We start from the raw sequence: 20943 nt of genomic DNA on the forward strand, positions 1-20943 counted from the left end.
AGACTAATATGTAGAATGTAATTCAGTCTAATGAGTTGAGAGGGAAACATTTCTGCAGGGTCTTGCTGGGGCAGTCCTATAAGTTTTACCACTAATAGGTCAATCATGACTGCAGCTAATTTTACTGTAACTCTTAAATTGCAAACAAATAGCTGAGAAATGCCCAAGAGAACATAATATACCGTAATGTCCAGGGACACTGGACTGCAAAAACACAGCATGATGCAGCTTTTTAAAAAAAAACAAAAAAACAAAAAAAAACATACCTTACATAGAAAAAGAGAATTCTGAGCACAATCAAAAAGTCTATGACTAAAATCCAATCAGCAAGAACAGAAGTAACTAGTTACAAGTATACAGAAGCAGCCTCTCTACTTACACTGTAGAAGCTGAAGAATTTTCTGTGCCTGCTGTGCACAGAGAAAGCTGTCTGTAAACATGTGCAGGTTATAAGGAGAAATCAGCCCCTTCCCTCTCAATTCACTGTGTCAAGAGAGAACAGATCCTCCCCCTCCACTCACCGTGAACCTGTTTTAAGCCTGAAGGTAACTATGGTCAGAACTTCCATAGCAACAGGGAGTGAACAGTAACTTAGCTATAAGAGAAACACCTATTGGTTGCAACATCAAAGGCTTTAAAGGCGGAAAACAACATTTATACATAAAGGTGCATTACATTTTGGTTGAGATTCACATGTTCTATTAAATAAGACTAAGTTTAGACTAATTAAGTGACCACTTTCCCTGCAGCACCACCACAGAGAAAATTTAGATTTAACTCACGTTCACACAACCAAGTTTCACCAGTGTCCATACCATATTTACTGACCTGAACATCAATCCAGGAGAGGGACTCCTAGAATTAAAGTTATCGATGATGCTAGGAGTTGCTGCTTCCCAGTGACATAGTTTACTGTACAGATTATGGGACAGTATACTGTTGGGAGGCAGGGTAACTATAGATAGAAAACTCTCTCGTCTTCTCCTCTGAAAATATAACCTGCTGTATTAACGCCAAAAGAATACATGAAAGTGACCAACCCCTATGAGTTCACTACCACCTGCTTTGAATATTACTGCCATTCTGTGAATGACCCTCAAGCATGCAAAGTGTACAAGACTACATAAATCCTTAACTAGAAGCTACATGCATACAAGATTGATAAACCATGAACAAAAAGCAGCATGCTTTAACATCATACGGGCACATCAGATTGCTGCTACTCTAGCCATACACATTAGATTAAAAGGGTTATCAAGTTTCCTTAGGATCGGCCCTCAATATTTGACCTGTGGGGGGTCTGCCACCCAGAACCCCTACAGACCATCTGTATCGAGGCTCTCGCCGAGCTGCACACTCACCGTGGAAACTGTAATGGCGAGCATAGGTGCTGCAGTGCTGTTCCAAAAACTTCAATAGGACAGCGCTGCAGTATCTACACTCAACAAAACAGTCAGCATGCCGTCTGAACTACTACGCTTGTCTTGGTACCGGTGATCTGCCGGGTTTCTGGGTGTCAGAACCACACAGATCTATTTTTAGGATAGGCCATTAATTGTGCAAAGTAGAAATCCCCTTTTGAAGAGCACCTCCAGCTATAAACAACTTTTTATAAATGAATAGTGCATTTAAATATAAGAAACTTTGTAATATATTTTATTAAATGGATTTCCTTCACAACTTATTAAGTTGTCCTCCTGCTCCTTATCTTTAATGTGACTGGTTTGTTTACGTTACATTCAGTCTCTGTATTCAGCCTCATCCATACAACTCAATTGAGTAGGAAGGGGTTGCACAGGATACGCCTGCCAGCTGGTTAGTTGATTTATTGCCTCATTATCAGCTTCTTCTCTACAACTTAACAGTATTAAAAATGCGGGGAGCAGCAGTAATTATTTGAGTGTCTTTTCTCTACTCCCTCCTCTCTTCACAGACTAATATGGAGTAAGCCAATGCCTGAAAAGTGGAGAAGAAAACATATTTCTTTAATAAGCTAGATTACAAAGTTTCTTATTTTCATCTGTACTATGCATTTATGAAATGTTATTATTACTGGAGGTTCACATTAATGTCAGCCAAGACATGTCGGAGGGACCAATGGACAGTCACTGTGTATGAAGGCCTCCTGATACTACCTTGAGGGTAAGTGATGGGGAAGAAGCAGAATGGGGTTGTTTGATTTCAATTAAAGGCTTATTTTCTCCTTCTCATTCAAAACACAAGCAAGTTCAGCTACACCAAGCATTCAAGTCCATAAGTGGGTCAAAAGGAACAGCTGTATGACAAATGAGGGTTTGGTCAATAGTCATCTGTCTTACGTTTGTGATCTCAATAGTATTAAGGCTTTACCAAGTGCAGATGAATCCCCTGTGATACAATGTTGCCTACCTGCCCGTGCAGCAATTAGATGAGTCACCTTGTTCGGGGTATCATCATTTAAAACCAAGTTTTTGCTGATTTTTGCACCCAATGATCTGGCATGGTAATATTCCCGTGTCCTCTCAATAGGAAAGTTTGTGGGGTGAAGGCCACTGAAGGCAATAATTGTGTTTTCCAAGACTTTACTCTTCAGCTCTGGCACAATTTTACGTATATCTGGCATTTCCTCTAACTCCTTCTTGAGGTATCGCTCATACTTTGCATAGTAATCTGTGTGTACCCTGACAAGGATCTCTTCTAGGTATATCAAGTGATCATCTTCATCTAGGTCATCACTGTCATCATCTTCCTCTTCCATGCTCTGATCTAGTGATTCCCCTACTGTTATGCCAGACTGCTCACTATTCTGGGACTCAGTCTCTACCTCCTTCTTATCTGTACATCCATTTCCTAAATCAATAAGAGTATCTTGTTCTACTCCCTGAACCTCCATTGCCTCATCCTGCAATAATAGCTTATCTTTTGTATCAGATAATAGTCTTTTATCACTACTGTGATTCTCAGTCCACTGTTTGCCAGATGAAGGTTCCACAGATGATTCCTGAGAAACCTGGTCTGGCTTTTTTGACTTCCTCCAACTTCTTTTACATTCACTTTCACTCCCAGAAGATGACAAAGAAGGGGATGGCGATTTTTTAACATCAGGCTCACTGTCACTATCACTAGAAAGGTCAAAATCTAGATCTTTTGCAGCACCAGTCTTTGCTTGAGATTTGGCAGCTGCTGTTCCATCGTCTTGTTCTATAGATGGCTCAGCTTCTAACAGAGTTACATTTTTACTTTCTTCGACACAAGAAGGCTGACTTGCTGCAGGGTCCTGCTCCTCTAGTCTTTCACTAGTATCAGAATCCTTTTTAAATGATTCATTGCCTGAAGGGCTGCCATTAACTTCCTTTACAATTTTCCCAAGTCCATTACTCTGCTCCTCTACAGGAAGGCTCTTTGACTGTTCAGGGTCCTGTGGAAGGGTCTCAGACTGTTGAGTTGTTGCAGAAACTTTAGAGCTGCTCACTGCAAGGGAGGAAAAATAACTTGGTAATAGCAATGTCAGTCGTATCAGAAAACTAAGCACACAAGAGCACACATTGAACGGCAATATAACAACTATGTAAAGTTATATAATAAAGTTGCAGTGACTATTGATAAAATACATCAGCTACTAAGATAAAATTCAGAATGGTAAAACAAATTTCCCCTGAACAACATTTTATGGTTTACATCTAAAAAGACAGTGGAGCAAATTTATTAAGATTGGCATATTTATTAATTATAAATAATATTAAAACATCACGACTAGTGCAAGGACAGAAAGATTTTATGAAGAGGCCGTGGCCGCTTCATAAATCTGTCAGTAGTCCTGGCGCCAAAATGGAAATCATAGCAGTAAGGAACTTGTGTAGATTTCCATCTAATTCATGACTGGAAACTGGATTGCGTTTTAACCCCTTCCTGACATCCGCATTAATAGTACACCAAATGTCGGTTATTTAAATATAGTAGCTGCTCAGAAGCTGGAGTGGCCATCACAGCAGAGACCCGGGGCTAATGCCCAAGATCAGTGTTGGCATTAATCCCCTTGGTGCCTTGGTGAGCGCCACCATTTTGTCAAAGATCGCCGGTACTCAGAACGAAATCTGGGGCCGGCATTCTATCCGCATGACAGCCAGGAGATTATTGAAGGCTCCCAGGCTTGTCTGCCATTCATTTGTGTGCAGTCTGATACAAATCCCGATATTTTGCAATGCATTAGCATTGTAATGCATTGCATTAGTGATCAGACCCACTCGGGTTCAAGACCCCCTAATAAATACAATTAAAAAAAAAAATTAAAAAATTTAAAAAAATTCAATCATGCCTATATTCAGCCTGGCTGCAGTTAAGTTAGATTCATAAAGAAGGGGAGGGGGTGTAGGGGTAAACCTTCACCGTTGTTATATTCAGTGGAGATCTCATTGGTCAGACCCCCCACTAATCAGCTACTTATCTTGAGTCATAGAGTGTCAAGTCCAACAGCATATGGTAGCACAGGCAGGTGATAGTAGGGGCTTAAATAAACAAGATCAGTGCTCTGTGGAGCTCTGGCCCACCCACAGTGCACCAAGTACCTAATTTGCATAATACTTCAAAGTTTATTTTATCCAAATCTAAAACAAACATACATAACAAAAGGTATGCTGTTCATCACTGTGCTGTGCTCTTTTAACATGCTGGTAGCAACTGAATGTGCTTGGAGGAGGCTTCAGATTCCCTCTAAGAATTTTTGGTGATGAAGTTTTAATTTTTCTCATTATCTATGTTTAAAAAAATTATATGTTTAGTAATTAATAATAATAATCCTATAAATTTTGCAAATTTGACCAACTTTTGACACTAAACCGAAAACAGTCAAACATGAGAGGACATTGTGTAGAGAGGCATATATAAATTGTGAAAATACCTATTGTGACTTATGGACTAATGAATTATTAAAAAATACGTTTAAAAGGGCTCTATCAGGGAGCGTTACTGCGCATACCTGAGATTTGAATTGCGTATGCTCGAGAATACAGACGCTGGAGGCGATTACTAGAACAGGGGAGGAGGACTACTTGGTGCTCAAGCTACAGAGGATGCAGTTTCAAGGTATGATGTAGGGGGTGCACGGAGGCTTGTGGGAACGCCTAGGGTGCACGGAGGGGCTTATTTACATATTGGTTTTTGAAAAATCAAGTAGCAGCATATGAATATCGAGTAGCAGGCATATGAATATCTCAATTGACCATATACCAATGATAGAGCCCCTTTAACAAACCTTGGAGTTAAAAATATAGTTTATTTTCTGTCACCACATTCCTTGCTGTACTGGCTGTATAGAGCCACGGCATTTTTTTTGCAACTGTGGTCCTTTTATGCAACGTATTGCAATTTGGTTCACAAGATAAGCTATAGAATCTATTAACACTGTCGAGATGAGGACATACACTAAATATACATAACAAAAGGAATGAAAGCTTTTTTCATTACTAACCTCTGTTCCTTATCTGTGCTTCCCTTGAACCAGGAGGTGCGTTGATGTCACCCGTACCTTGAAAGTAGACATACTTCTTAACTGTAATCAAGTTAGGAGCAAACTTCCAAACATCTTCTCTATCATCAATGATGCAGACCATAGAGTCCCCGCATGGAAAAAGATTCCTTAAAATTGCAAAATAGACAACGAGAACTATGACGAATTGTCATAAAAATGTTGGTCATGCAAGCAAGTGCACAAAAATACATAACACAAAGAGACAGAAGACTCATAATTCACGGAAACACATCCACACAATGAAATATTTATCTGCTGTGACTATTCCAAGCAAGTTGACAGACTGTATTCCAGACAGATATACACACAGAAATATCAGCGTATATTTTTAATATTACTTTCATATATAAAGATTTGCATCATTGACACAAACTTTGTGCTACATCCTCTTATTATCCCGGCCTTCAGCTTCCATGGCAACCAAGTTTCTCTATACAGCTAACACAAGTACCCCCAAACAACCTCTGTGCGTTACTGTAACTGGAAAAGCAGACTGCAAGGATTTCATGAATCAACATGCATATAGCAAAAAAACAACATAAATGCAATAAAAATGTCTAATAGACCAACCTAAGGTTTCCGGTTTTAGAAAATGGATCTATACATTCATCCCTAGATAATATTCGATGTGAGAAAAGCTTCTTCTCAGGATCTAAAAACCCTAAAAAAACAAAAACAAAAGAAGAAACATTTTTATGTATTAACAGCTCATATCCGCATTGGGCAGATGTTATTCCCCTTTTGGCTCATTGACAGTGCAATTAAGTAAAGTCATGATTAGCAAATAAAGATACGAGACAAGCTTTCGCACAATTTTAGTCAGTCTAAAATTACGGACGAAAAAGTCCTGCAAGCACGGCTAACCAGATAACGGTGAAAAACAGATTCACGATGGACCCCATTACTGTTACTATTTAGTCCATAATGCTGTTCCTATGGTGGAACACAAGAACAGACTAAATGCTGATGTGAACCCAGACTAAGAATGAAAAATAACATACTACATTGTTTTCACAAATTGTTCTTAAGGATCCTTCTATGGAACAAAGTTCTTTTATGAATCCAACGCCATCCATTTCTGTGGCACTATACTGCCCTCTTGTGTAAGTAAATATTACAAAGCAAGCTCTCTGCACTATTGAGATGAATATCACCTTGCTATAAAATGTGAGTGCTCAGAGACAATAAAAATATTCATCAGCAATCTTAATTGTATTAATCACTAACCATTATTTTGTGTGCTAGTATAAACCACCATTACCAACTGATGAAAGTCTGCTGCATCAATATGAACACTGAGGCTGAAGATACACACAAGGCAGATTTATTCACACTGACTAAATGTTAGAAAGTGCAAACTTAAACCAGACAGTCCTAAACTTAACCAAATTTATTGAAGTTTCTAATATTTTTTGGTCTAAACATATGCCAGATTTATCACCTAATAGATGGCAACAAACGTGCCAATTTTTTGTGCACTGTGTTGCAACTTAGACTATGGCCGCTTTTCAATAAGCCACACCCATTCCCCATGAAGCTATGAGATTTTTTGCACAATTCATAAATGTGCATAAAACACTTGATACATGTGTGTGTCGCTCAAGGCATGATAGTTTTCTCACACAAATTATACTAGAACTGGCGCATTAGAGTTTTCGTTGTAGTTTTTGCTGCCGTTTTTTGAGCCAAAGCCAAGAATGGATTCAAAAAGAATTGAAAATATAAAAGGAAGGACTCAAACATATCATTCCTGATAGTACACTTCTGGCTCAGACTAAAAAAAAATTATTTTACTAATACTGAAAGGCAGAGGAGTCAGGATTAAGAGGCTCCGGCCAGAAAACTGGTAGGACGACAAATTTCCCCCCACTGAGTGTCTGCAGCCTTAAAGAGCTGTTCAGACAGAGGTTTTGTTGAAGAAACTTCGGAGACTAAAAATCCGTTCCATTCATCTAAAAGGAGCATGCAACAATCCATGTGCTGGGATTGATCTGCAACAAAGCAACATTCTGTACATTTATTGATGTGTTTTTTTTTCACAGCAGCTGGTGTGGATGACATTTCCTAAAGGTTTGTGAAAAGCTTGATATTGATGGCCTATCCTTAAGACAGTTCATCAGTATCAAATTGGAGGTTTAACACCTGATCAGCTTCTACTAGACCTGTACTGTGTACAAAGCTGAAAAAAAACCATGTACATAACATTATGAAGTGACATTCACTTAAATAAGAGCTAAGCGGCTTTACCCTGGCATGGCTATCGCAAGGAGTTGGCTACTTCTGGCTCTGTACACTGCAGATCTGGCAGCTGATTGGTGGGGGTGCTGGGTGTCTGACCCCCTCCCTCCCCCAATGATCCAATATATTCATGAATCATGACCTATCCTGAGACTAGGCTATCAGTATAAAGTTTTGGCCATCCCCTCTAAAACCTTATGCACTTTCCTACATATCAGTGATTGCTGGGGCTCTCTACTATGCTGTGACTGCTTTTGAGTGTAACACAAGAAAGGCAGAAGCAGACAAGAGCGAATAATTAATAAAGCGGACAGGCACGAAGGTGGGGCATAAGCTCTATGGCTGGGGAACTATACTATGGCAGGAAACATTATGGAAACTCAAACAAATCATCGGTAACCCACTGCACCCTCTTCATTCCTCATGAGTCAACTTAGTTCCTTCTGCTGCACTGTGGTGGGGAAAGTTTTAGGAAAACATACATCCCTTCAGGGATCTCACTCTTCAAGAACTCTGCATATGCCTGGTGTTCTAGTATTCACGTGGCGTGCCACAACAACTAACTATATGTCCTGTACGAGTGCCCCACCTTCCCCTGTATACACTATTGTGACTATGATTAAGTTACATTTGTTATGCTAGGTGTTCTACCGAGCCGCTGAATAACTAAATTCCTTCTGGAATCAATAAAGTATTCTATTCTATATTGCAAACTCTCTCAGTCTTTAGGTCAATGGCTTAGTCTGAACTCTACATAAGCAGATCAGTTTACAATGTCGATTGATGGGGAGTAAGAGTAGGAGAGAGATAAGGCCAAAGGCAGAATGAAATGTTTCACTTCTGTAAAGAGAAGTCTGGATAGTAATTCCTGGTAACTCAGCTGTATTGTGAAAGTGAACTCTCTATCGCAGTCTCGAAGGGCTCTTCTCTTTCGCCACCAACCCTCTACATCAGGGGTAGGGAACCTTCGGCTCTCCAGCTGCTGTGAAACTACAACTCCCATCATGCTCCATTCACTTCCATGGGAGTTCCAAGAACAGCAGAGCAAGTATGCATGCTGGGAGTTGTAGTTTTGCAACAGCTGGAGAGCCGTACGTTCCCTACCCCTGCTCTACATAGATTTCTATCTGCATAGACAGCGGTAGTGTTAAACTCACATATTGGAGAGAGAAGGATTCTCTCGCGCCGTGGAATCCGTGGCAAGATAGGGCAGCTCGATTCTTTTTTCTACTACTAGCTAGGAGAAAAAAAGAAGCATGCGGCTCCCATTGAAGTCAATAGGAGCAGCGGATTTTGAGGCGGATTCCGCCTCAAAATCTGCTGCCAACTTGCCTTGCGTGAACTAGCCCTTACTATCACTTTTGGGTTAAGTGTGACACCCATTAATTCCTGGCTGTGATTTTGCTATTGCTGCACCACCAGTAAACAGAAACGTGAAAGTATCGGCGGCCGGGGAAGCAGCATCCAGATACATAATGTGACATCACCCTACAGATGTTACCTCACTCTGCTACCAGTCATATACATTTACCACTAATTGTTGGTTACACATCTACTTACATTTCTTCTAATGGTAAAGTACAGGTGTATCAAGGCAAGTAGTGGTAAACGTATGTGGGTAGGAGCACAGTATGACAGCACCCCTATGTTACGGTTTGTGTTGTATGACTTTAGTATAGGTGTCTTAAGGATTAAAATAATTGTGCAGAACTCCGAGATCCTGATCTTTGATTTTTTTTTAATTTAAATCGGCACGCCAAACAAAAAAAAGTTTGCCTGCCCCTGGTGTAAAGGGTTCTTCTGACTGTCCCCCTAGTGTGTGTCCACATGTGCCCAAATTTCAGACTGTGTAGAAAGCTAACAAGGTACATTAAAAAATGAAGCATCACAGAATTTTAAACTTCCTAGAATGGGGGAAAATTGATCTTATTTTCTCAACGTCGGACATTAACGTAACCCTTTTATTGCCTGAGGTTTTGGTAAAAGGGTTACATTTTTATATAACTTAAACATGCATTATAAAACACAAATAAAACCTATAGTCATAACAAAAAATAAAAATAATAGTACCGTGTTTCCCCGAAAGTAAGACAGTGTCTTACATTCTTTTTACCCCCAAAAGTCCCACTATGTCTTACTTTCGGGGTATGTCTTATATTGGGAAAACCAACCCCCCCTGAACTCCAACCCCCCTCCCCCCCATCATCATCATCATCAATCATATGGATTGAAGAGGCGGCACGCAAGGAGTTAAGCGGCGGCCGCCGGCAAAGTCTGCGTGCCGCTTCCATACATTGCAATGGGAGCGCTGGCTATGGCAAAAGGTAGGAGACAAATAGCCTTTTTTAAGGCTATTCCGACGTGGTCAAGAGGAAAGAACTTCTTTTAATGTTAGAATCCCTTTAAGCAGCGGCCGCCGGCAAAGTCTGCGTGCCACTTCCATACATTGCAATGGGAGCGTGCTATTCAACTTCTTACAATTGAAGTTAGAGATGCGCGAATACTATTTGAATAGCGCGCTCCTATTGCAATGTATGGAAGTGGCACGCAGACTTTGCCGGCGGCCGCTGCTTATGGGGATTCTACCATTAAAAGAAGTTCTTTCCTCTTGACCACGTCGGAATAGCCTTAAAAAAGGCTATTCGTCTCCTACCTTTTGCCATAGCCAGCGCCGCCTTCTTCCTGAGCTGCGTCCTCCCCTTCTGTGTTGTCTTCTTTGGGCCTCATGGATGACGCATGCGCAGTTGGCTCTGGCTGCGAGAGCCTGTTAGAGCCGACTGCGCATGCGTCATCCATGAGGCCCAAAGAAGACACAGACGAGGACACAGACAGGGCGGACGCAGCTCAGGAAGAAGGCGGCGCTGGCTATGGCAAAAGGTAGGAGACAAATAGCCTTTTTTAAGGCTATTCCGACGTGGTCAAGAGGAAAGAACTTCTTTTAATGGTAGAATCCCTTTAACTCCTCGTGTGCTGAGCGCTTCCATTCACTTCAAAGGAAGCGTGTCATTGAAATGAATAGAAGCGGCTGGCACGCGGGGGGTTAAGCGGCCGCCGGCAAAGTCCTTCTTCACAGCACAGCCAATCGCGCTGTGCTGTGAGAGCCGGGGGGAACGCCCCCTCCATCTCGCAGTACTCGTCCATAGATGAGCATTATCAGGGAGGGAGGGGGCGTTCCCCCCGGCTCTCACAGCACAGCGGAGCCCCGTGTTTCCCCGATACAGTAGTAACAAACCCCCCCCCCCCCAAGGTAAGACAGTGTCTTACATTCTTTTTACCCCAAAAGTCCCACTGTGTCTTACTTTCGGGGTACGTCTTACATTAGCCGACCTCCCTAAAACCCCCACCATGTCTTACTATCGGGGGTGTCTTACTATCGGGGAAACACGGTAAAACTATAACAGCCAGTTGTACTTTGGACACTCATTCGATTTTGCATCAAAATGGTTTGTTTTTTTAAACACACACATGAAAAGAATTAAGTTTGTGAATCGTTTGTGGATAAAAGCGGAATGTTGCATCACCAACTTTAATCCTGGTAATGTTTGAAAATAGACTATTTAAAGAGGACCTTTCACCACTTCTACCAATTCCAATAGCTACTGCTCCACTGATTCCAGTGCACTTGTTGTTTTCTCTTTAGCCATTCCCAAGCAACAAGCGCAGATAGTTTTGATGCCCGATTTGCTATTTAAGCTCTTTAATGTCAGAAGGGCAGAGTGCGATTCAGAACTCTAATCAGAGGCAGTGTTGTAGCTTAGAATCACACCCCTTGCCTGCTCCTGACAGTACAGACCCTAAATAGCATATCAGGCACCAAAACTAACTGTATCGAATGCTCAGGAACAGTGGGGGCTATAAAAAAAAAAAAAAAAAAAAAATCTAACTATGCCCAAATCAGTGAAGCAGCAGCTAATAAATAATATAAAGAGCTGAAACTGTTGGAGGCGGTGAGAGGTCTATTATATTATAGAAAAACTGAGCATTATAAAAAGGTATAATATTCTCATTCTTCCACTTCAAAACAACAAAAGTGAATGGGGTTGTTGTGCCACTTCCAGATACACTTGTAAGAAATCTAGTAGTGTTGGATTTCATGCAATTGTTGTGTTTTGTGTTTCAGGTCACAATGCAACACCATTCACTTTCATTGAACTGCAGCATAGTAAAAATGTGATCTTTGTTCGTACAGCACATTCCAAATCATTCCCATCAAATAATACTTACCAGCAATAGTATGTGCATAAAGCCTGCTTCCAAATGTGAAAACATGCAACTCAAAAAGTTTGGCAATTTTCTCCAAGAATTCTTTACAATGTGGGCGCAAACGAGTGTGCAACATTGGTTCTCCTCTACCTAACTGGAAATGGAATATGCCCTGAAAAAGAAGAAATAGAAATTAGGAAATTACAAACAAAAATTTGAAATATACTGTGTTATTACATATTCATGCCATATTCATGGGTTTCAGATGGTCCCATCAAATAATTACCTATTACACTCCTTGGAAAAACTCCGATTGGGCCTGAGGCAGGTGTAACACATATATTATATTATTATTATTATTGTTGTTAAAAAAAAAAAAACTAAACTAAAAAACACAAAACCTCACAACAAGAATAATCACATGCTCCCAGGCCTCTGGTGCCCCCTGGAAGCCCTGTATCCCATGTGACCACTGAGGCCAATCAGTGGCTTCAACGGTAGCTGGAGAGGATCTGGTGACATATGTGAGTGAGGTCAATGTCACTGATCTCTCCCATGTTGTCAAACCCTACATATAATATAATATATAATAGGAGGACTTGCAGCTGTATGAGCCTGCCCAAATTTGTGTTCATATGCACATTGGAAGCTTCCATTGCAGGTTAAATAATAAATAAATAGGATTTTTGTGCTCACTGTAAAATCCTTTTCTCGTTTTATTCCTTGGGGAACACAGTACCATGGGTATAGACCAGGCTACTAGGAGGCTGGCAGTAAAAGACGTTGGCTCCGCTTCCAGGATGTACCCTCTCAGAGACATATATTCTGTGACCTCTTTCAATGCCAGCTTGGGTCGCAAGTAGATGTGCACTAGGTTGCTTGCATGACCGTTACTTCCCACCCTCTGGGACTACTTTAGGACATCTCATGGTCCCCCAATAAAATAATTGAGAAAATTGGATTTTTCTCCATTGTACTCATTGGGGGACACAGATCGTTTTCTTGTTGTTCCTGCCCTGGGCTATTTTGGGTCATTTTCGAGTTCTGCACTTGGTGGTAGTGTTGGTTGCATGTACTTTTTTGTTTTTATATGTCTCTCTCTCCTTCTGCTGCAGTACAAATTGGCTAAAACACTGTCTGTGAGAGGGTACATCCTGGAAGCGGAGGCAACGTCCTTTACAACGTCAATTAATATTATTGTATCTAGAGATACAATAGATGTTTAACATTAAAAGATGTTGTAAACGTCTTTTATTATTGAGAAGAATCCCGGCTGCCATGTTAACAGGACAGCTCTTGCCATCAGTGGGGCGGTTGATGGGTCGCCCAGTTACCGAACATGATAGGTAAATTGAACGTAACCACTGAGATGCCGTATTCTTGCCCGCAACATCTCAGTGTGTAAATACCTGCGATCGGAGTGATCTGATCTGTGTGAAACAGCATAGACCCTGCAGCTAGTGCGTCTGCTGTGCTACATGTACATTCTCATGCGCAAATGGTTTAACCATATTAAAAAAAAAAAAAAATGGACATATCACTAGCTAAAAACGTAGTCGGAGTGTTATTTTTACATGCACCATGAACCCCAGTTTTCATGTTATCCATTTTTATAAGTTGTATAAAATTGGAGAGTTGAAATAACCATTCCTGCTTTGGCAAACGCTACAGTTCTACATATTAGCAATAAAAAAATGTTCAAACAAACCCCAGCATGATAGAAAAAAATAAACCAGGAGTTACACTTTAATGCCATCTTCAGAAAAATTGTGATATTTTGGTCCATGATGGACTTTTAACAATCAATCATTTTGGCTGAAAAAAATGGGGGCCTCAAGGTAAGTAAAGTGCAAATGGAGACAATAGTAATAACTTGCACTATACACATTTCCATGAGTGTGGTGCAATTCATTACAATTAATGCATATGTAATAACACCTTAATATTTTCTACAAACCAATAGGAAAACAGAGATGAATCTCAAGTGAACCTTTTTTTTTTTTTTTTTTAATCTGACGTGAAAACAACCATCAAGGTGGTACCTTTCTAGACATATGCTGGCAGTGCTGTTCTGTAGTATGGATTAATGTCTGATCTAAATCAACCATCAGGACAAGCTTCTTGTTTCGATGTAATCTATGTTGGTCCTCACGTCCCAGCTGTTCAGCTTGCTAAAGAAAATTGAGAAGACACTTTTGTAAGACACAAATTATGCTGCCTCAACCCCCCAAAAATTATCAATACATAGATATGTTACATGTGACAAAACATACAACATGTAAAGCTAAAACTACAGTGGCAAATAAAACGGATGTCTTACATGGCTGAAGACTAGTCAGCAAACCTGCACAGACAGATCTGCATCTCTGAAACATCCCTGACCCAAACTTTTAAAATATATTAAAAGTGTTGTCCAGGATCCCCACAGATCAGCTGTGTGAAGCAGCACCCCTTCGGCTTCACATGCCAGTTACGTAACATTTATTTATCATAAGGCCCAATGGCACTTCAGTCTCATTCAAGTGAATGTGGCACAGCTGTAATATGACCTTCCCATAGTGTGCAATGTATGACGCCATGCTTTGTATTTAGTGAAAAGGGTGGAGAGCAGTAGACTCTTCAAATAGCTGATCTGCTTCAGCTTGCAGTCCCAAAACAACAAAAGCCATCACAATACCATAAAATAATACCATAGTGTAGTTATTGAATTAAATGTTAAGGGAAGTCTATCACCTACATCAAGCATTCTCAAAAGTCAACACAATATTACAGAGCACATTAGAATGAGAAATACTATATTTTTGTTATGTTTTGAAAAATAACAACAAAACAAAAACAAACAAGAAGAATTATGCAAATTAAAGGGATCCCATCATTAAACCGCATTTTTTTGTCACTAACATGTAGGAATAGCCTTAAGAAAGACTATTCTTCGCCTACCATTAGATGTCTTCTCCGTGCCGCCATTCAGTAGAAATCACGGTTTTCTTCGGTATGCAAATGAGTTATTTCGCAGCACTGGGGGCGGGCCATTTTTCTTGTGGCCGCGGGCAGGCGCAGTCTGCTCTTCTCAAGGCCTAGAAGTTTGACCCCCAGCACTGGAAGAAGACGAGTGAAGAGGCCGTTTCTGAAGTTGAGATGGCGAGTTCTCTCGCAGCATTGGGGACGCCCCCAGTGCTGCGAGAGAACTCATTTGCATACCGACAAAAACCGAGATTTCTACCGAACGGCGGCGCGGAGAAGACATCTAAAAGGTAGGAGAAGAATAGCCTTTCTTAAGGCTATTCCTACGTGTTAGTCGCAAAAAATTGCAATTTAATGCACTGGGGCAGGCCTTCAGCACCCTGGAACATTGCTTGATGCCCAGACCCCTACAATCTCCTGACTGACCACTCCTTGCAACGGGAGTAGATTCTCCCATTGCTAGGACATTAGTGATCCAACCTATGCAGCAAGAGCAGTGCTATAGGGAGGTGAACATCTGCCCACACAGCACCAACTGCCTCATTTGCATAACACTTTAAATTTGTTTTTCTCCAAATCTACAAACGTGACCTACATAACAAAGGTATATTATTTCTCACAGTAATGTGCTATGTAATACATTGTTGATAGTGGAGTATGTTTATGGGAGGTGATAGACTCCCTTTAAGCTAAAGTTAGCTAGATCTGTATGTCTACTTGCCCATGAAGAATTACCCATGTACATGCCTATCATAAATACATACGGGAAATTAAGCAACAGTCAAAGGCACTGTTTTTAGCAGTTTGCATACATCTACAGTTTTTCAGCAAGTGACAATTCTTGACTAGCAAACTCCGCTAGCATATGAAATCACTTTTAGATCAGCGGGGGCAGTGCTGGATGCTTCACCAATCCTGAAAAGGAAAAAAAATAGCAAAGCAGCCCCTTTGTTTCAGGCGTGGTGGAGGTCATAGCAGTAAAACCTAGAGAATTGCCATAGCTTACTTAACTGGACATCTTACCTCTGAGCTAACCATAAGTTCTGGAATACTGTGGACCATAGAAACAGTAGCTGTTGATAATGGCACCTGTTGCTTCCCATTCTTGCTTTGCAGCCTGAAAAAAAAAAATACAGGGTATCAATCCAGTACAAGACAACCACATTAGTTATATTCTGGACAAGCCAAAAATCCTCACAACATCACTAGGTAGTAGTCATGCTATAATCTGAGAAAGAGAATGCCAAAATGCAAGATAGATAGGAAATAGTTAAAAGGGGTTTATTTAAATGTTAAAAAAATGCCATCTGTGTATGTATGTATGTATGTATGTATGTATGTATGTATGTATGTATGTATGTATGTGCCACTCTCTTGTGCTGGTGTTGAAAAAAAAAAATGCTTTGAAAAGTAAAGGTGGAGAAAACCTCTTCACTTCAGTGCCACCATATTGTTTAGCAAATTATATTTGGGGGGAGGGGGGTAAAACCTTTTAATAACTAGTTCAGTGCTGCCGTATAAATAACTATTTACTTACTGTGTCAAGTCTTGGCCACACTCTGCACACAAGCCCTTCATAACCACTGGGTGGTTACAACTCGATAGCCTTACCAAAACACCCCTGTATTTAAAGAACACAAAAAGAAAACATCACATTTAGAATAATGTCACATCAAAACTATAAACCTATTACAACCACCTCGATAAATAAAACCGCAACACATACACGGAAGACAACCAAGAAAACCCATAGAATAGACAGTAAAACAAAAGAAACTGAAGTAAAAAATAAAAAGCAAAAAGGAAAATACAAGAATGTGATAGTAGGTGGGCAGAGTAGTAAGCATTCAGAATCAAAAGAAAGTGGCTGAGGTCATGGCGTATCTAAGCAAGATCTCTAAGATCAAAGTAGAGAAATTCTGCACGCCAGGTCTAGATACAGTGGGGAAAAAAGTATTTAGTCAGCCACCAATTGTGCAAGTAGTCCCACTTAAAAAGATGAAGTCGGCCTGTAATTGACATAATAGGTAGACCTCAACTAAGAGACAAAATGGAGAAAACAAATCCAGAAAATCACATTGCTGGATTTGGAAAGAATTTATTTGCAAATTATGGTGGAACATAAGTATTCGGTCACCAACAAACAAGCAAGATTTCTGGCTCTCACAGACCTGTAACTTCTTCTTTAAGAGTCTCCTCTTTCCTCCACTCATTACCTGTAGTAATGGCCCCTGTTTGATCTTGTTACCAGTATACAAAGACACCTGTCCAAAACCTCAAACAGTCAGACTCCAAACTCCACTATGGTGAAGACCAAAGAGCTGTCAAAGAATACCAGAAACTAAATTGGAGCCCTGCACCAGGCTGGGAAGACTGAATCTGCAATAGGCAAGCGGTTTGGTGTGAAGAAATCAACTGTGGGAGCAATAATTAGAAAATGGAAGACATACAAGACCACTGGTAATCTTCCTCGATCTGAGGGTCCACGCAAGATCTCACCCTGTGGGGTCAAAATGATCACAAGAACGGTGAGCAAAAATCCCAGAACCACACCGGGGGGGGGGGGGGGAGAGAGAGAACTAGTGAATGACCTGCAGAGAGCTGGGAGCAACGTAACAAAGGCGACCATCAGTAACACACTACGCCACCAGGGACACAGATCCTGCAGTACCAGAAGTTTGCAGTACCAGTCTGAAGTTTGCTAGATAGCATTTGGATGATCCAGAAGAGTATTGGGAGAATTTCATATGGTCAGATGAAACCAAAGTAGAACGGTTTGGTAGAAACACAACTTGTTGTGTTTGCAGAAGAAAGAATGCTAAGCTGCATCCAAAGAATACCATACCTACTATGAAGCATGGGGGTGACAACAGCATGCTTTGTGGCCGTTTCTCTGCAAAGGGACCAAGACAATCGTGTACAATAAAAAAATGAATGGGGCCAGGTATCGCAAAATTTTGAGCGCAAACCTCCTTCCACCAGCAAGGGCATTGAAGATGAAACATGGCTGGGTCTTTCAGCATGACAATGATCCCAAGAACACCACCAGTGCAACGAAGGAGTAGCTTCGTAAGAAGCATTTCAAGGTCCTGGAGTGGCCTAGCCAGTCCCCAGATCTCAAACCTTTGGAGGGAGTTGAAAGTCCGTGTTGCCCAGCGACAGTCCCAAAACATCACTGCTGTAGAGGAGATCTGCATGGAGGAATGGGCCTACATACCAACAACAGTGTGTGCCAACCTTGTGAAGACTTACAGAAAACGTTTGACCTCTGTCATTGCCAACAAAGGATATATAACAAAGTATTGAGATGAAATTTTGTTATTGACCAAATACTTATTTTCCACCATAATTTACAAATAAATCATTTCCAAATCAGACAATGTGATTTTCTGGATTTGTTCTCTCATTTTGTCTCTCATAGTTGAGGTCTACCTATGATGTCGATTACAGGCCGACCTCATCTTTTTAAGTGTGAGAACTTGCGCAACTGGTGGCTGACAATATTTTTTTCCCCCTGTAGATCAGCCATAGGTTTCCCGATGCACATTTTTATATCAACATTTTAGGTCCACTCCACTACAGTGTAAGGAGTTAGGTGCCAGCCCCCCTTTCCCACACAGCAGTTTTCATTAAGTTTTCACATAAAATAGAAATTTACAGTTGGTACAACATGAATACAGACCACACTTCAATCTGCAAATGGAGGAATACAATCTGGAAAATCTGGTCTGTACATTAGCTGGATTTCCTGGCCCAAACCTAGTCCGAATACCCGGATTCCAAGCAACATAGTGATAACATGCTATATACATGATATATGAATTGGACAATATAGCCATGGAGAGGTGAGGTCTCAATAGGAGTTTATTTTTGTTTAGTTTTATTTGTAAGCTAGGGAAAGGTGGGCAATTGAATTTTATTGTTTTATTTTCTTTGGAAGCCTCCACAGGAGACTTGAACCTGTGATCTTTAGATTGTTTGACGCATGGACAATACAACTGTATCCAGGAAGTCTCAAAAATATGCAAATCTATTCTCCTGGATGGAATTAGGAGAACAGAGTGCACTCTGTACACCACCCTATAGAGGGCAGCATCCTTAACATCATGAACGACTCAGTTATAAAGTCTTTTAATCGTGATGTGGATTTAATTGCCAAATCAGTATTTCTGTCCCAAAAGGAACCGATTCCCAGCTATGGACAGTGCTGTTTCAGCCTATTGGGCCATCCTAAGCATAGCATAGGGATACTGATTGGCAGAGTGAGAGACTATAGACCAGGACGAGTGTCCCCAAACCCAGGAAGTCTCATGCATATTAGTACACAAACAAGACTATTCTCAATACATAAAAATAATTTGACAAGCATCTATGTACAGGTGTTATTGTGACCTCTGCTCAGAATGCTTTATTATTGGCATAACACAGGACTCGCAGCAGAGCCCAACTTCTCTCCTCCTGACAATCATTCTTCTAGACATCCCAAACAGTCAGGGTTTGCGACTCAGCAGAGAGAATAATTCTACTCGAGTCCCCGGAGTTTCTGCTGGATCTGCCTTAGATGTCTTCTTGGAGAAAAGTGGCTTCTTTCATGATTGTCCAGAGAAGAAAAGGTGAACAATATCAAGAGTCTCAGGGATAGTATACCTCATGGTGAGAGCAGCGCCGCACCTCCCATGAGGCAACCTGAAGCGAGCGCTTCAGGCAGTGCTATGCCAGGGCCTCAGGGAGGGCGGCATTTTTGCTAACCTAAGCCAGTCCAGGACAAGCTTTCTGTAGTTCGCCTCAGGCGGCGAAAGGGGCAGGATCACCCCTGGTTGAGATATATGGTAAGACATCCCTGTACAACGTACTAGAAGACATTTTAGCTAGCTGACAAACTTTGAGAGGGTCTGTACCATTGGACTAAGAGAATCAGAATAAGAATTTCACATAGTAGTCTACAATCTAGGCCATTCTGACCTAGCTGTTAGGTGCTGGGAGCAGTGGGTACCTAACCCTTAGTTCACATCTGCATTTGGTAATCCATTCGGGGAGTCCGCATGGGGACCCCCTGAACAGACTACTGAACACACTGGCAAGCGGTGTGCAGTGAAAGCACACGGACCCCATAAACTATAATGGAGTTCGTATGCTTTCCCCACGCTACCTGCTCGAATCATGCGGACATGAAAGTAGATCACGATCTACTTTTCTGTCCACATGTTCCATGCGGACACTGCACGGACAGCACACGAACCCCAATGTAGTCTATGGGGTCTGTGTGCTTTCACTGCACACCGCTTGCCAGCGAGTTTGATATTCCGTTCGGGTGGGTCCTCATGAAGACTCCCCAAAATGGATTACCAACGCAGATGTGAATGAGGCCTGAGGGTGCCTTCATCACAAACTCCTGTCTCTGCTCAGATAATTTCTATGCGTTTATCAGAATGAAACTGGTGTCAGGGCATCCACCATGTGTCGTGCCATTAATAGCCAGCTACTGCCAACTTTGTTTGTATTGGCAGAGTGAATGATGCTGCTACATATTGGAATCACACTGTTTTTAGCGAAAAATCTATCAACTATTTTGGGATGTGATGATGGTTGGGTTCTAGTATGGAGGTCTCAGCATAATCACGTCAATCCTGCCTTTGCTGTTCAGTGGCATGCTGCTAAAACTGCTGGTGTGATGATGGAAAGCCAAGAGGTCACCTCTCATAGTGATATGAGGCAAGCGAACAGTTCAGGTGCCACATGTGTTGCTTCTCATGACAGGGCTTTCATAAAGCTTTGTTCAGCAAGATAATGCTAACCCACACATAGAAAGGGTTTTTAAGGAATGTTTTAACATTTCCTTAGCCTGCTAAGTTGCCATATTTATGGCCAACTGAGCATTTAACAGGCCCAACTGCAACATCTTAGGCAAATCTTGGCTAGTGGCCTAACAGGATACTAGAGCCTACTTACAATTGTGCCATTTTCCCCAATAAATGTATCTGTTTAGGTTGACGGCCTATATTGCTGAAACGCAGCTACTTTTTGTTGCACAT

General features: G+C 41.2%; 1 protein-coding gene across 1 annotated transcript in view; it reads right to left on the reverse strand.

The window, feature by feature from the left end:
* Positions 1 to 20943, reverse strand: part of CTDP1 (CTD phosphatase subunit 1) — an 85916-nt gene that overhangs the window by 47031 nt on the left and 17942 nt on the right. The window contains exons 2-8 of the mRNA XM_075270912.1: positions 16449 to 16532; positions 15935 to 16028; positions 13990 to 14118; positions 11969 to 12119; positions 6077 to 6167; positions 5447 to 5613; positions 2389 to 3450 (exon numbers count right to left, since the gene is read on the reverse strand). Coding sequence (XP_075127013.1) covers positions 2389 to 3450; positions 5447 to 5613; positions 6077 to 6167; positions 11969 to 12119; positions 13990 to 14118; positions 15935 to 16028; positions 16449 to 16532 — 1778 coding nt within the window. The remainder of the gene's footprint in view (positions 1 to 2388; positions 3451 to 5446; positions 5614 to 6076; positions 6168 to 11968; positions 12120 to 13989; positions 14119 to 15934; positions 16029 to 16448; positions 16533 to 20943) is intronic.

This window comes from Leptodactylus fuscus, chromosome 4 (genome assembly GCF_031893055.1).
Source record: "Leptodactylus fuscus isolate aLepFus1 chromosome 4, aLepFus1.hap2, whole genome shotgun sequence".
In the NCBI taxonomy this organism is placed as follows: Eukaryota; Metazoa; Chordata; class Amphibia; order Anura; family Leptodactylidae; genus Leptodactylus; species Leptodactylus fuscus.